Source organism: Hyperoodon ampullatus (assembly GCF_949752795.1).
Source record: "Hyperoodon ampullatus genome assembly, chromosome: 1".
NCBI lineage: Eukaryota > Metazoa > Chordata > Mammalia > Artiodactyla > Ziphiidae > Hyperoodon > Hyperoodon ampullatus.
The window spans coordinates 204,451,256-204,469,210 of record NC_136914.1 but is presented as its reverse complement, the minus strand read 5'-3'; the positions used below and the strand labels follow the sequence as shown (position 1 = coordinate 204,469,210).

The following is a 17,955-nucleotide window of genomic DNA, read 5'->3' as shown; positions in this document are numbered from 1 at the left end:
TGTACAGTTCTTTCTTCATTTCCAGAAAATATGTTCCATTACATCTTTGACTTGGGGCTCAGTTCCTCCATCAGAGACCAACAATCTGTAGATTGGTTTATATTCCCTGTCCTTCTTATCTCTTATCTTCTCTTCAATCATTTTTATCTTTTCTTTCCACCTGCATTCTAAGAGAACTACTCAAGTTTGCACTCCACTTCACTGACTATTTTCCACATTAATTCTGTTCTTTACTAACTTCAATGTGGATTTTAAATCTGCCATTGCTTGCTTCTGTTTGGTTTGGGGTTTGTGTGTATTTTAGTCTCTTTACAACTGTTCCTTATTTTATCCATCACTGCCTTTCTGTTTCATCTCTGCTTTATCATAGAGGTAATGGCATCTTGGACTTATAACCCAGGTGATAGTCCTCTGTCCTGTCAGGGTCACTCTGTTCTTAACCACAACAGAACATCTAGAATCTTCGTTCTGTGTGCTAGGAAGACCAACATACCACCTAGTATCTCCAAAAATTCTTAGAGGAATTATATTTCTCCTATTCATTGTGGCTTTGATTTCCTGTTTCCATAGAATTCCGGATTCTCAATTGGCACTTTTCTCTGGCACATACTGTCCCTTTTCTGGGATGTGTTACCTCACATCCCTCACCACCCCATCCCTGACCCCACAAAGCACAATCCAGCTACTGGGTTGATGCAGCAGACTGTCACCAAAGGTTTCAGATACAGAGCACAGTAAAGAACTTAAAACCAACCTTCGGACATCTCATTCTTAGCAATTCCTTGGTCATTCCTGCTCTGAGAACTGGTCATCTCTTCCAGAAGAGCCCAGCTTACTGCCTCGCTGTTGGTGTTGTCTGCTCTCCTCTCTCATCCTCTCCTATCTCCCCCCATTTCCTGCTCACCACCACCCCTCCCCTTCCCAACTGCAAGCAAATTCAAGGGACTGTGAGTTGAGATCCAGGTAGATTTTCCTCAATTCACCTCCATTGGCTTTAAAGTTCTCATCCAGTCTCTTTTCTTCTATTTTAGCATCAGGCTTTATTTTGGCCTTAGTGTTTGAGACTGTTAAAACTTTTCATCTATGTCTGCACCTTATTGACATTTAACAAGAAGTTGAAAATAGCTACATTCAAATGACACTTTGAACAAAAATTCTGGGCTGTTCATCAACAAATTTATTTATTTATTTACTTCCTTATTTATGAGATGTTTAATAGCATTTACTATCTGCCAGAGATCATTCTAAATGCTTTATAGATATTACCTCATTTAATCCTCACCACCACCCCATGATATATGCCCCCAAGCCTTTTCCTCTGCACATAGATAAAAGTTAGGTCAAACCATATTAATAACTTTGCATTTTGTTTTTATCAGATTCATACTGTGACCATGTTCCCCATTTAAAAAATATTTTTCAAAAACATGATTTTAATGGTACATAGCAAATTTGCACAATTTATTTTGAAGAATATTCTTTTATAAAAATCTTTGCATTATGGTTTTTTTCATATATTCAGTTTTTACAAAAGAAATTGCTGGGTCAAAAGGATAAACTTGGAACAACTCACTTTAGAAGTAGATCAAAATATCAGTTTCACGACATCTTCCCCACCCCTGGTATTATTCCTCAACTCCCTATAAACAGAATGCACGAAAGGGAACTTTCTGTTTCTGGGAATGAGGGGTGTGTGTGTGTGTGTGTGTGTGTGATGGTAAAGAAAGAAAGAAATATGGGAAGGTGTTAAAAAGACATATATGTTTTTAATAAGAAGTCCAGAGGTGACACAAGTTGCTGTAGCAACTGATATATGCTGTCAGGGGTCAAGTAAGAGAGAAAAATTATAGTCGATAAAGAACATTTTAAGAACTCATGCTTAAATTATTTAGGTAAGACATTATGTAACCTTGTGCAGTTAAACATCAGTAACTGTGAAAAACAGTTACCAGCAAAACTTGGTACCAGTATCTCTCCTTTACAATGAAACAGAGAGAAATATACAATCCTATGTTAAAATCAGTGGCAGTATTCTTTTTATCACTCATCATCTATCTATTTGTTCAACAAACACTTTTTCAGTGCCTACTATTTACCAGCATGCTGGAAATGAAAAAAAGAATGAGATAAAGTTCTTGCTCCCAAGAACTCACTATAAAGTAGGGAAGAAAAAGGTACAAATAATTACACTAGAAGATGATAAGTGCCATTCCAGAGACATCAACAAACCAATAATTAGGAAGTGACTAGTTCTGCCTAGGGAGTCAAAACAGGCTTGACCCCAGAGATGAGCATTTGAGCTGGTTATTGAATAAGAGTTTCCTATGCAGAGAAGGGAAGAAAGGCCTTTCCAGGGAGAACGAAGAGCTTAGACTCTGTTGCATAAGTCAGAATATACCAATGGCTGTGTATTGCATGGCTTACAGGTATGTACCAAAATACAGGTATATACCACCCACAGGATGGCCAGGTGGGACCTGGGCAGCTAGCATCCCTGGGTTAGTCCCCTCCAGCCCTGCACATTCTCATCTCTCTCATTCCCACATACTGTAGATATAGAATTTCTATGATACTGTGATGCAAAGAATGTTAGGAAGCACTGCCCCAGGTTGCTGAGAGATGACAGAGGTTTGTAAGGCTGGGAGTAATAATAAGATCAAGTTGGAATTTTTAACAACTTGATGGCAGATAGGAGTGGAGAAAGACTGACTCTTGGGAAGGAGAAGTAGGAGGCTACAACAGATTATACGTTCAGATATACTGGCTGTCTCACCAGGTAGGGCCCCTCCCTTAGTAGGATCACACTCCTGCCTGGGGATATCAGGCTTAATCATGTAACTTGCTTTGATCAATGAAATATGAGTGGGCAGACCCTGTACACTTCCCTTGCCAGCAGAAGTTCTGAGAGCATATCAAAGGTCCACTATTACACTGTTTTCCCTCTGTAAGAGGCCAGCACATCCCAACAGAGTCAGTCTGAAATAAACAGGATGCAAAGCAGGCCTACAGCTGACTCTCAAAGACCAATAATGTGAGTAAAACATAGATTTCTGTTGCTATAAACCACTGAGACTTGAGGGTTATTTGTTACAACTTAATCTGACTGATACAGAGGCTAACAAGGCTAGCCAAGATAGAGAATATGAGTGCCTGAACTGACAGCTAGTCCTCTCAGAGTCAGTAAATCAATCAGTGGAGGTTCTTAAATGATAAAGTCGCAAGAGAAATATGCTGTTTTACAATGGCTCCCAATCAGGGGTACGAGGATCCCTGGGGGCCTTTTACAAGGAAAATATGTCCTGCCAGGGCTGGACTGATCATATGCATTTGTGCTCCTCCAAACTTACATTCTGCAAATATCTGCTCAGCATTTATTTACTCTAAATGGGAAGTAGCTGATTTCCTAGCAAAGCTTATTTCCCACTATCTTAAATCTGCATGTGAACCACAAACTGAAATCTGAATAATCCATCTTTGCAACAGTGTGTGGCGATCAGAAATGTGACAATCAGAAAGAGTGTGCCAGTGCTCGAACCACACCATGGAGGAGTGGCTTACCTTTTGGGTAAGGTCACTGGCTTCACTGATGTACCGATCTCGCTCCTTTTCCAGTTGAAAGATAATCTTTCTCTGCTTCTGAGCCTCTTCTTTATAGTTCTGGATTTCTTCCTCCAGATTTTTCTTGGCTTGTTCATGGAGCTTTACCAGGTCTATCTGTTTCTGGGTTGCACTGACCGCCTTAAGCATATTCTAAAAATAAGGACAACACAGCAGCCCCATTACTCAAAATGTTTGGAGGTTTTTGGTTAAATTTACTCCCTGTCTTAATACTAAAATAATTAGATGCATTGTTTGGGAGATGAATAAAAATAATCATATTTTTTACAGCTTATTTAGAGCTTGTTATGTTAATTTTGCACAGAGCACTATAGACATACATATAAATGCACTAAGAGACAACGTCCCCAGAAAGTGGGCACTATATCACTCCCATATTAGGGGTAGGAAACTGAGAATGAGAAGTTAAGCTACTTGCCTACAAGTTCATACAACAGTGGAGTTAGGATTTGAATCCAGAGCTAGCTGACCCCAAAGCCAACCTCTGTTCCAGCTCTTGCCTTTTTCTTGTGAAGCTAGAACAGCTGAACCTAATCATGTAACACAGGCTTTGACTACAAAATAAAATAAAACCAACTTATTAAAAATACAGATACCCAGAATTAACATACACTCCAACAATATCACTCAGAAGAATAGAAAACAGGTGTTCAAACAAAAACTTGTACGTGGGCTTCCCTGGTGGCGCAGTGGTTGAGAGTCCGCCTGCCGATGCAGGGGACACGGGTTCGTGCCCAGGTCCAGGAAGATCCCACATGCCGCAGAGCAGCTGGGCCTGTGAGCCGTGGCCGCTGAGCCTGCGCGTCCGGAGCCTGTGCTCCGCAATGGGAGAGGCCACAACACTGAGAGGCCCGTGTACCGCAAAAAAAAAAAAAAACTTGTACGTGAATGTTCATAGTAGCACTATTCACAAAAGCCAAAAGGGGGAAATAACCCAAATGTCCATCAACTGATGACTAAATAAACAACATGTGCTATATCCACACAGTGGAATATTATTCAACCATAAAAAGGAATGAAGGGCTTCCCTGGTGGCACAGTGGTTAAGAATCCACCTGCCAATGCAGGGGACACGGGTTTGAGCCCTGGTCCGGGAAGATCCCACATGCTGCGGAGCAACTAAGCCCGTGAGCCACAACTACTGAATCCCGCGTGCTACGACTACTGAAGCCCGCACGCCTATAGCCCATGCTCTGCAACAAGGGAAGCCACCACGATGAGAAGCCCGCGCACCGCAACGAAGAGTAGCCCCTGCTCGCTGCAACTAGAGAAAGCCTGTGCACAGCAACAAAGACCCAATGCAGCCAAAAATAAATAAATAAAAATTAAAAAAAAAGGAATGAAGTATACGATACAACATGGTTGAAGCTTGAAAACATTATTCTGAGTGAAAGATGCCAGACATTAGAAAGTCACGTATTGTATGATTCCAGTTATATAAATATCCAGAATGGTCAAATCCACAGAAACAGAAAGCAGATTCATAATTTCCAAGGGTGGGAGGAGGGGAAAGTAGGGAGTGACCACCTCACAGGTACAGGGTTTCCTTTTGGGGTGATGGAAATGTTGTGGAACTAGACTCATGATGTTTACACAACATTGTGAATGTACTAAATGTCACTAATGGCTAATTTTGTTTTGTATGTATTTTACAACAGTAAAAAAGAATTAACCCGTTTTTTAAAAAAACACAGATGTCCCAACTCCAGAGATTCTGATTCAGTGGAGCTGTTACGCACCTAAATTTTTTTTAAAAAGCTGCCCTGGTGGTTTCTGATGCTATAATGGAAATGCCTTGGGTTGGCTGCCCAAGGAGCCAGGTTGTTCCTCTGGAACACAGTTAATAGAGTGCAACTCTGGCAGCCATGCTCATGATGAAGCAGAGCTTGTCTGCTTCTCTAGCCACAGCTGAATGGACCCAGTGACTTTTGAAATAGGGCCTCCAGATTTTTGTAACTCAGTAGAAGATGTAAACTTGGGAGCTGCTGGTGATAGCTTTTTTCTGCCATATGGACAGGGAAACAGAGAGAGACGATCTTCACTAAAAGACAGAAATGAAGCAAAATCTCAGCTGGAAGTCTAGTGGTGGAGGTAGAGAGCTTTCTGTGCATCCCAAGAGTGTTAGGCCAGGTTCCTATCTGTTCCTGAGGCCCAGCTGTATCCTTGGGTTCCATGAGGTGCCTCATAATTCCTTCACAAATCTCTAACCAATACAGACCTTCAGCCAGGTCTGAAAACCACTGGCATAAACAGGTTAAAAAAAAAATGAACATTAAACCTTGGTCGGATGACAATGTAGAAAATGGAAAAGGTCAACTTTACCTTCAAGTATTGAATTAAACATTTGCTCTATGAAAGATAAAGCCACTTCAACATGACACTGAAAGAACCAAATATATTAACATTGCCGCCTGTCAAAACTATGTCACTCACTCACTCAGTGAAGGTGGCATTTCAAGTCAGTGGGCAAAGAATGTATTATCAGTAAAGGTTGACTGAATGTCTGCAGAGGGGCAGGTGCTGTGCCAGGCATTAAGGATGCAACGACCCGGGAAAAAATAAAGTTAAAAAAGTACCCTGCTCTAAAGAAGGAGTTGACGTAGTCAGATCAAACAAAATAAGTATAAAATTAATGTGTTAGGTATCCTATTGTGGCAGAAAACCTATAGGTTGTTTATCAGAATATATAAAATATAAATGGATTAAATATTGTATGTGTTACAAATAAATTTAAAAATCTAAATCCAACATTATTTACATATATAAATTTATAGAATAAAGAAAGTTACTAGGATTATGCAAAAAAAACTGATGACTTTCTTAAGGAGTGCTCAGCATGTAAAGATATCTAATCTTATACTATTTCCTGAGATTCCCTAAATAGTCTACTTTAAGCTACAGGGTAATCTATTCAATACTTTGTTAACATTTATTCAATTCTGGGAAACTTAAAGAAATAATAAAAATTCGGAATGAACAAATATAGGCTGTATCTACTTTGATGAGATGAAGCTGTCTTGGCCAAAAGCCAAGGCTCCAGAAGCAGCCTTCCCACTCTACACCTGGCCCATCGTTTTTTCCTCCCTGGAGGAAATCCTTGAGCAGGAATGTTTACCCTAAATCCTTGAAAGTAGTTAATCTCCTAAGAGTGACTGTCAATCAAAGGAATCCTCTGGAAGGGGCAAGGAGGGGAAAGGGGGTGTGGTCTGCCTTGAATGGTGGATTTCCAGGCCTCAAGCTCCCCCAACCCCTCCCTCAGCTTTGGACCATATTGAGCTCAAAGACTAGGAGAAATAAGGGCCAAAGACAGAAATCAAAACCTACAACACTCCTGAAAAGATGGTGGAAAGGTTAGAGACTCTTTATATGGCTAACCAGCCATCCTTCAAACACCTAAAAGTTAAATTTTATTAGCACTCACTTGTATTTTCTGGATTAGCACAAGTTGCAGATTATAGATATTAAAATCAGAAATTTTGGACTTCCCTGGTGGCGCAGTGGTTAAGAATCCACCTGCCAATGCAGGGGACACGAGTTCGAGCCCTGGTCCAGGAAAATCCCACATGCCACGGAGCAACTAAGCCCATGCGCCACAACTACTGAGCCTGCACTCTAGAGCCCACGAGCCACAACTACTGAGCCTACGTGCCACAACTACTGAAGCCCACGTGCCTAGAGTCCGTGCTCTGCAACAAGAGAAGCCACCGCAATGAGAAGCCCGTGCACCGCAACCAAGAGCAGCCCCCAGCTCGCCGCAATTAGAGAAAGCCCACGTGCAGCAACGAAGACCCAATGCAGCCAAAAATCAATCAATCAATAAATTTATTAAAATCAGAAATTTTGATCAACTGCTAAGATGCCAAATAACACACCAGCAATAAAAACAGAAACCACAAGACACCCTGAAATCCCCTGCTGGTTTATATGATAATTCTCCAAAGTCCCTTGTGCTCACAGGTGATAATGCGGTTTCAATTCACAGCCAGTGAATGGTGGAACGTGCATAGCTGCTTAGAGGAAAATTGAGCACTATTATTAATTCTAATCTACTTTTGTTTGCCTCAGATTTTTCTCTCCCCTGCAACCAGTTATAGGCAGATAGTATAGCACTAAAGAAAGACATTTTTTTACCAGTGTTACTGTAACAAACTCACCTTATTCAATAGGTCCCTTTCTCTCAGAAGCTCATCCATTGCTTTCTTATTAAGTTCTGCTTGTTTCTTTGAAGCCTCCACCTCTAAATCACCAGGAAGAAAAACAATAATAAATATAAAGAAAACCTAAGAAAGAATCTGCCAAAGCCAAAGTGACATAAAAACTGCTTTATATATTTATCTGTAGCTATAAAACTACTTTTCGTTGAGTGTTACGTGATCTTCATTTTAACTCAGTGAGGTAGGTCTTCCTGTCCCTGAGGCTTAAAGGCCTATATGCCAAGGGTCCACAGCCAAGAGGTGACAGGGCTGAGATTGGGAGTTTGGTCTCTCTGACTTCAAAAAGTCCTTGCTCTTTTTAAATCTTTTTTATTACACAAGTAATTAGAAATACAGGAAGAAATTGGAAATAAAAATAAACAGAAGGGAAATTTTCTAAATCAGAATCTACTTAGGATTTTGATGTGTCTCTTTTCTGACTTTTTCCTATGCAAATATACATGTGTATATAAATATGAATATTTATACACCACATACACCAAGAGGGAATCATACCACACATACAGTTTTGTAACTTGTTTTATAATTAACAAACATAAAATAAATACCTCTCTATATTATAAATGTGTATCTACATCAGAATTTCTAATGACTTCATATTTCACTCTATAAAAATGTATAATTTATTTAGCCAATCCCCATCTTAACATTCAAGTTGCTTCTTCTTTTTAAATGTTTTTGCAATTATAAGCAATAATCCTATGAAAGTTCTTGTTCATTTGTTCCTCTAGGAGAGGAAGTCCTGGATCAAAAGTGATTTTCTTTTTACAGACATTTCTCCCCTACTGCTGAATTCTCTCCAAAAATTAATAGCAGTTTAAATCCACACCCAAACCACCACTGTTATTATCATTCTCTTTGATCTTTGACAACCTGATAGATTTTTCTAAACCAGTATGCCCATATTTAATTTACATTTCTTTGATTAGTAGTGAAGTCGACTACTTTTCCTGTTTAATGATCATTTATTTGTTTTTCTGTTTTTCAAATTGCCCACACTGGTCCTTTGCTCATTTTTCTCATGAATTGTTTACCTTTTTGTGAATTTGTAAGAACTCCTTATATATAATAAGGATACTAACTCTTTGGCAATATTTTAGTCAATTTGCCTTCATATATAGAGTCTTTTGCTGCTAAAAACAAAATTACCTTTAATTTCATTAAATCTCTGCATCGTGGCTTTATTGTTCCTACATTTGACCTTAACTTTTTTCCCAAAAAGTAGTTTATTGTCATACTACCATATTCTTAATAATCCATACAGCACACTGGTATGAAATGACACCTTTATCTTAGATGATAATCGTGGGTCTTTTTGTGGCCTTTCTGATCTCCATAGATCTGTTTATTCAGGCATTTTCACTAAACTATTTGATTACTGAAGTGTTATAATACATTTAAACGCCTGGTAAGGCAAATGCTCCCTTCTCACTCTTCTTTTCCAGAATTTTATAGCTATTGTCACAAGTTTATTCTTCTGGAGGAAACTTAGAATCAGTTTTCAAGTCCCAAGCAACATAACTCACTGAAATTTTTTTTGGAAATATTAAATGTGTAGATTAATTTGGACAGATTTATATCTTTATCATATCGAGTTTTCTCATCCAGAAACTTGGTGTATCTGTCCATTTTTCAAGTCTTCTTTTATACCCCTCAAAAGAATTCTGTAGTGTTTTATATATATAGGTCTTACAGATATCTTGGTAAATTTATTCATAGATATTTTATTACTTTAGTTGCTATTGTGAAAGGGGGGTTTTCCATCATATATTGTAACTGGTTCTTTGTAGGAAAGAAAGCTATTGATATCTATATATTTATTTTATAACTTGCCACCCTGTAGAACTCTTGTTAGTTCTGGCAATTTTTCAGTTCATTTCTTGGATTTTGTGGTAGGAAATCATGCTCCTAACCATTATGTCCAATGCCACTCTTTGATAGGGCACATCAAAAGGAAGTGCTCCCTAAGAAGAAATTATGATGTTAACGATATCTATAAAATAACCAGAAGAGAAAGCACGATGACTTCTGTAAACATGATTTAAGGATGAAGGATTGGGTTCAATACTTAATGGATAAAGTTTTTTTTCAAAGCTTAGAACTATCACCAGCAAAAATACAGAAATTTTAATATGGAGTGTTTTCTGAAATTCACTAAGCCAGTTACAAAACATGCTCTACTAGTTCTATTTTTTTTTCATATCTGTCATTGAAGACATTAGATTGTAAACTCATGCTAGACTGTAAGCATCCTGAGGGCAGGAACCTCCACACACCCAATGCCTAGCATAATGCCTGCACATAGTGTGTACTCAATTTATTGAATGAATAAATAAATGGAGAAATTATCGATATCAGCTGCAACTGTGCCTCAGTAAAAGATTATTTCTGATGTCTTAGGAGGAAAAATATCTGCACTTCTGAAAGATGTGACAAATATTTCTAATAATCTTATCTAGAGATTTAGATTTTACTTAACTTTTAGGGAGGCACTGTACATTTTTATGCTTCCATGTATGTTATCTCAGTCAGTAATTTACAGCTGAGGTCAATGAGGTGTTCCTACCCCACATTTTCTGGTGCAGTCAGAATTCAAACCATGATCCTCTGTCTCCAAGTCTCTGAGCTGTTTCTACCACACCATATTTAACTAGCATATCCTATTTTTAATTATATTCTTTTTCAGAATGAGATAGTATTCTCTTATTACTTTTAGAAGTGGTAATATATCTGGATAACAATAGATGACTTTTTTTTTTTTTTTTTGGCCGCACTGCACGGCGTGCATCCCCAACCAGGGATCGAACCCAGACCCCTTGCAGTGGACACACAGAGTCTTAACCACTGGACCGCCAGGAAAGTCCCAATAGATGACATTTAGTAAGCACTTACTGTGTGTTAGGCACTGTCCCAAGAGCTTTCTATATATTAGCCATTTCATCCCCAACAGCTAAATGTGATAGAGGTGGGATCTGAACCCAGGTAGATCTGACTTGAGAGTTTGTATCCTTAATGATGTCGCTGTACTACACGTCCTCCTGTGGCACTTAAATTTTCCCTCCACAGGTCAATGTGATAGTTGGCTAAAACAAGCGTTTGCCATATGGTAAAGTACTAACAGAGGAAAGGAGTTAGAAGCCATTAATTTTTGCCTCACTGATTCTGGGTATACTATTGTCTCAAATACTGCTCATGCGGAATATTCATTTGAATTTATCCCACATCTTTGGTGAAAAAAGAAGACTGAAGGAAAAGACATGTAGAACACAGACCTAAGATTATAGATGTTATTTACTCCATTGACAAATACTGAAAAATACTTTGGGCTCAGTATAACCTGTTGAAGAGTTTTTTAAGGTAAGAAAGTTCAAGGTATTCAAAACGATGTCTCCTCCATATTATCTACTTACCAGCTTGAATGTTGTTTTACTGAATTAATTTGGCATGGTTTGTGTTTGCATGCACGGAGTTGCCAAATGACATTAGTTACCAATGAAATGCTCATAAACTAATAAAACAAAGCACAAAATGATTCTTGGTTTACCTCTCTCTAATCCCAAGATCTGATTTTTCAGGGTTTCCTTGTGCTGTTCCACTTCTCCCTTTTGACCTTCAATCTGGTACAATTTCTTATGGATTTGTTCTCTGATTTTGTTGAGCTTCCTAATGTCAAGGCACATCTGATGGACTTCTTCCTCTTTGGCCTATGATTAGTGAGAGAGGATTAAGCAGGGACACTCAGTCAATAAAGAGCCGGTGACTGGATGATGGTAAACTCACAACCAATAAAAGGACATTATTCCTATGTCAGTGTAAAGTTGTTCTGTGGGATTAAATCAAAACACACACTGTTTGGTTTTTGAGAGAAATTGAAAAAGTCTATAATAAAATATATGGCTATATGAGCTAAAAACAATGAAAAGACTGATTAAACCTGATACCTCAAGATACCATGGAATTGTTGAATCAAGCAAGATAAGAACGCTGAGTTGTACCAGAAATGTGTGAAATTTGTGTACAAATGCTGTAGTGATTAGCAACTTTCATAGACTCACAAAATGATCTCTCTTGGAGGTTATTAACATGCTATAAAATATTGAGTCTTTTGGATCCACATGTCCACTGTAGTGCAATTACATACATTAGAAAAGGGGCCAGACACTGTAGTGCAATTACATACATTAGAAAAGGGGCCCTCCTTCCTCAGAGTATGTTAGTCAATCACTATATATGGACAGGTGGACAGGGTAGCATTAATAAGCAAGTCTACATGATGTCAAAAGGTATCAAAACAGCAATTCCAGCAAAGTAAAGCACCAGATTTTTGTCTATGGATTTCAAGTTTTATGAATTTTTTTAAAATTCATTTTTAAAAAGATGTGCCATTCTTAGAAATGACTGGGAAAGCAACTAGTGATTCTTCTGCAAATAAAGAGTAGCAATTATTCCCAGTTCTTGACAATGAAGAGGCTGCACTTAGCTGGGCACGTTATCCTCAGATCACTGCTAGAAGCAGAATCCCATAGGTTTAGGATCTGATAACAAAAATATTCCATCTTTCAAGGTGCCCCATATGCATGTCATCAAAGGAGAGAATTATTGGCATAAGTATTTTTCCTTTAATTTCACCTTAGGGGCTAATACATTATTTTGCCTTCAGTAGTCGTTTCATTTCTGCTTTAACTTGGAGCATTCTCACAAAGAATGGTTTTGAGCCAAACATTTCTGGACTGCTTAAATGTTCCTCAGCCTCAGATCCTACCAGGTCCAAATTAGTTCATCTAAGGCCCCTTTCAATTAAAACAATAAGATGTTCTAATTCAGTAGTTATTAATCCAGACCCCATGGTTAGACTTCAGAAAAATCCTGTAAACCTCTAAGGCTGCATGCAAAACAAGACACAAGATGTGCAAATAACTGTGCGTGCGTGTGTGTGTGCACGCACACACATGCTTTCATCAGATTCTCAAAAGGTGCTGTGATGCAAAAACTGTTAAGATTTACTACTCGAATCAATGTATTTTCCTCATTAGTCACTCATTTTATGCCCAGTATTCTAACATAACTAGAGTAGGGCTTATGGATTTTTCAGAATTGGTGATAAACATAAATCCGCTCTGCTAAGCATGTAGGCAGACAATATGTATCCAAGTATAAAACGGTTATCCAAACAATTTGCAAGCACTCTTCAATCAGGGCAGGGAGAATAGGAGACCTATCTTGAAATTTACATTGGACAGAAGTGAAAATCATGATTCTGCAGTCCTAAAAGTAGATATCAAATAGTACCAGCCCGTCCCCCACCCCTCTCACTCCATACAAATAGTGAAATACAATCTCACTTCTTTGCCACTCACATGTGTAAATGGTTTCTAGCTCTGGGCAACTGGTTACTTGCAAGGCTAAATTACAGAGGTGAACATCTGAGCTCACTTTGGAAAGTATTTGCATAGTCATATGATTAATAATCAGCTTAGCAATGTTATAAGAATGGAAGTTATCAAACTGCTTCTGGGCATAAAGCAATCACTGTAGGTTTACACCTGCCTCTGAAGGACCAAGGCTAATCCAGGTTATCCAACCAAAGGCTATAACAGCATCAGCCAACTTATATTAATAGGGAATGAAGGAGGGCATGCTAGGGAACAAATATGTCACTTGGTGTTTACTTTGAGCTCCAACGCCTTCTGCTGGTTTTCCTGGGATAGCTGCTCACAAATCAAACTATGTTGTTTGTTTTCTTGCTGAAGTTTAGCATTTCTCATCTGAAACTGCTCCAGCTCCTTTGCAGCTCTCTCATTCAGTATCTGAAAGATGCAGAACGAGCTGGTTAACGCTTTTGAATCTGATTACAGTAGCTGCACATCCACGCAGGAGGCCATGCAGACCTCCTGGGACAAGCACGGCAACCACACTTTTTTTGTCTTTGCAGGAATTGTTCTTTCTCCCCAGTGAAAGCATGAAGGCACTCAAATATGATGAATGTTAAACGGCTGAGGGAAATGATGCCTTCTAATGAATAACACAGACAGCATAATCTTTTTTTCTGGGCACCTTGGGAAGACTTGTTCACAGGTGGTGGATAAATATTTTAATGCCTGTTTGCCATTTGGCAGGCTTAGCATACACAACAATTGCTATAATCACTGCAAATGAGCTAGAGATTCAAAGGAGCTTTATCAGCTGTGGGGCTCAGAAGCTGTATCTTCAGAAGCAAATCCTGCATTAGCATGCCTACAACATTTTTGTGAACAGAACCATTCACTAACACCAACACAAAACAATTCCCCTTCATCCAACTTAAGTCAAAACCGTGGAGTAGTAGTGGAATGATTTCTACCTCCTTGACTTCAGTGTCAGTTGGATTTTCCCCTTCCCTACCTTGACTATTCAGAGAAGACAAGGTTTTATAAAAACAGAGGATTATTTTTGGGAAGTCATTTCTATTGGGAAAATATTAGGGAGATGGAGGGATATCAAAAAAAAAAGAGAGAAGATGGCTTAGAAGACACTTACTCCAATATATGACTTCCACTCAAGCAAAAGTTGAACACAGAAAGAATCTATCCAATTTCCCATCAATAGGAACTAAATAAAATTTTCCATGGGTCCCGGATGTTGCTAAACAAAGTACTACAGTTTTAACGTGATAACCAAAAACCTCTCAAATTTCATGCTCAAAGAAAGCCACATGTTTTTTTCATGGATGTTGCACACTGCATATTATCTATTTGATTGCTGGCTTTATATAAAATTAATAAAGCAACTGACAACTGTGTTCTACTATCTAATTTTTTAAGTAGAAAAATGATGTATGGCTTAAAAATACTTTGGAAACTTCCTAAGAGAACATATTTTCAAGAAATGACTTTTTTCAATTAGATGAAATGGTTCTTCTTTAAGAAATTAGAAAAGACAGACTAGCATTTGTGTTACCTTAAACTGTTATTACAGAGGAAATGTTTTTAAAAATTACCATATTTAAAACGCATAAAGACAGTGTGTGGTTTACCAAACTTGAAACTTAAAACTAAACCTGGCACTTCCGGGTAAGATGGCGGAAGAGTAAGACGCGGAGATCACCTCCCTCCTCACGGATACACCAGAAATACAGCTACACGTGGAACAACTCCTACAGAACACCTACTGAACGCTGGCAGAAGACCCCAGACCTCCCAAAAGGCAAGAAACTCCCCACATACCTGGGTAGGGCAAAGCGGAGAGATTCCCGCACAGAGGATCGGTGCCGAGCGGCACTCACCAGCCCGAGAGGCTTGTCTGCTCGCCCGCCGGGGCGGGCGGCGCTGGAAGCTGAGGCTCGGGCTTCGGTCAGAGCGCAGGGAGAGGACTGGGGCTGGCGGCGAGAACTCAGCCTGAAGGGGGCTAATGTGCCACAGCTAGCCGGGAGGGAGTCCGGGAAAACTCTGGAGCTGCCGAAGAGGCAAGAGACTTGTTCTTCCCTCTTGGTTTCCTGCTGCGCGAGGAGAGGGGATTAAGAGCGCTGCTTAAAGGGGCTCCACAGACGGGCGCGAGTCGCGACTGAAAGCGCGGAGCCCAGTGACGGGCGTGGGACGCTGGGGCTGCTGCTGCCGCCGCCAAGAAGCCCGTGTGCGAGCGCAGGTCACTGTCCACACCGCCCTTCCGGGAGCCTGAGCAGCCCGCCACTGCCGGGGTCCCGGGATCCAGGGGCGGCTTCCCTGGGAGAACGCACGGCGCGCCTCGGGCTGGTGCAACGTCACGCCGACCTCTGCCGCTGCAGGCTCGCCCCGCACTCCGTGCCCCTCCCTCCCGCCCGGCCTGAGTGAACCAGAGTCCCGGAAGAGGCTGCTCCTTTAACCCTTTCCTGTCTGAGCGAAGAACAGACGCCCTCCGGCGACCTACACGCAGAGGCGGGGCCAAATCCAAAGCTGAGACCCGGGAGCTGTGAGAACAAAGAAGAGAAAGGGAAACCTCTCCCAGCAGCCTCAGAAGCAGCGGATTAAAGCTCCACAATCAACTTGATGTACCCTGCATCTGTGGAATACATGAATAGACAACAAATCATCCCAAATTGAGGAGCCAGGAGTCAGTACTGTGCCTCTGAGGTGGGAGAGCCAACTTCAGGACACTGGTCCACAAGAGACCTCCCAGCTCCACATAATATCAAACGGCGAAAATCTTCCAGAGATCTCCATCTCAACACCAGCACCCAGCTTCACTCAACGACCAGCAAGCTACAGTGCTGGACACCCTATGCCAAACAACTAGCAAGACAGGAACACAACGCCACCCATTAGCAGAGAGGTGGCCTAAAATCATAAAAAGTCTGCAGACACCCCAAAACACACCACCAGACGTGGACCTGCCCACCAGAAAGACAAGATCCAGCCTCATCCACCAGAACACAGGCACTAGTCCCCTCGACCAGGAAACCTACACAACCCACTAAACCAACCTTAGCCACTGGGGACAGACACCAAAAACAACAGGAACTACGAACCTGCAGCCGGCAAAAAGGAGACCCCAAACACAGTAACATAAGCAAAATGAGAAGACAGAAAAACACACAGCAGGAGAAGGAGCAAGATAAAAACCCACCAGACCTAACAAATGAAGAGGTAATAGGCAGTCTATCTGAAAAAGAATTCAGAATAATGATAGTAAAGATGATCCAAAATCTTGGAAATAGAATAGACAAAATGCAAGAAACAGTTAACAAGGACCTAGTAGAACTAAAGATGAATCAAGCATCGATTAAAAACACAATAAATGAAATGAAAAATACTCTAGATGGGATCAATAGCAGAATAACTGAGGCAGAAGAACGGATAAGTGAGGTGGAAGATAAAATAGTGGAAATAACTAATGCAGAGCAAAATAAAGAGAAAAGAATGAAAAGAACAGAGGACAATATCAGAGACCTCTGGGACAACATTAAACGCACCAACATTCGAATTATAGGGGTTCCAGAAGAAGAAGAGAAAAAGAAAGGGACTGAGAAAATATTTGAAGAGATTATAGTTGAAAACTTCCCTAATATGGGAAAGGAAATAGTTAATCAAGTCCAAGAAGCACAGAGAGTCCCATACAGAATAAATCCAAGGAGAAATACGCCAAGACACATATTAATCAAACTGTCAAAAATTAAACACAAAGAAATCATATTAAAAGCAGCAAGGCAAAAACAACAAATAACACACAAGGGAATCCCCATCAGGATAACAGCTGATCTCTCAGCAGAAACTCTACAAGCCAGAAGGGAGTGGCAGGACATAATTAAAGTGATGAAGGAGAGAAACCTGCAACCAAGATTACTCTACCCAGCAAGGATCTCATTCAGATTTGATGGAGAAATTAAAACGTTTACAGACAAGCAAAAGCTGAGAGAGTTCAGCACCACCAAACCAGCTTTACAACCAATGCTAAAGGAACTTCTCTAGGCAAGAAACACAACAGAAGGAAAAGACCTACAATAACGAACCCAAAACAATTAAGAAAATGGGAATAGGAACATACATATCGATAATTACCTTAAATGTAAATGGACTAAACGCTCCCACCAAAAGACACAGATTGGCTGAATGGATACAAAAACAAGACCCATATATATGCTGTCTACAAGAGACCCACTTCAGACCTAGAGACACATACAGACTGAAAGTAAGGGGATGGAAAAAGATATTCCATGCAAATGGAAACCAAAAGAAAGCTGGAGTAGCAATTCTCATATCAGACAAAATAGACTTTAAAATAAAGACTACTAGAAGAGACAAAGAAGGACACTACATAATGATCAAGGGATCAATCCAAGAAGAAGATATAACAATTGTAAATATTTATGCACCCAACATAGGAGCACCTCAATACATAAGGCAAACACTAACAGCCATAAAAGGAGAAATCGACAGTAACACAATCATAGTAGGGGACTTTAACACCCCACTTTCACCAATGGACAGATCATCCAAAATGAAAATAAATAAGGAAACACAAGCTTTAAATGATACATTAAACAAGATGGACTTAATTGATATTTATAGGACATTCCATCCAAAAACAACAGAATACACATTTTTCTCAAGTGCTCATGGAACATTCTCCAGGATAGATCATATCTTGGGTCACAAATCAAGCCTTGGTAAAT

The 17,955-nt window shown here is 39.9% G+C and overlaps 1 protein-coding gene across 1 annotated transcript in view; it reads right to left on the bottom strand.

Moving 5' to 3' along the window:
• CFAP58 (cilia and flagella associated protein 58) overlaps positions 1–17,955 on the bottom strand; it is a gene marked incomplete at both ends in the record, with an annotated part of 121,292 nt that overhangs the window by 83,929 nt on the left and 19,408 nt on the right. The window contains 4 exons of the mRNA XM_079712002.1: positions 3,559–3,750; positions 7,773–7,855; positions 11,377–11,536; positions 13,502–13,639. Coding sequence (XP_079568128.1) covers positions 3,559–3,750; positions 7,773–7,855; positions 11,377–11,536; positions 13,502–13,639 — 573 coding nt within the window. The remainder of the gene's footprint in view (positions 1–3,558; positions 3,751–7,772; positions 7,856–11,376; positions 11,537–13,501; positions 13,640–17,955) is intronic.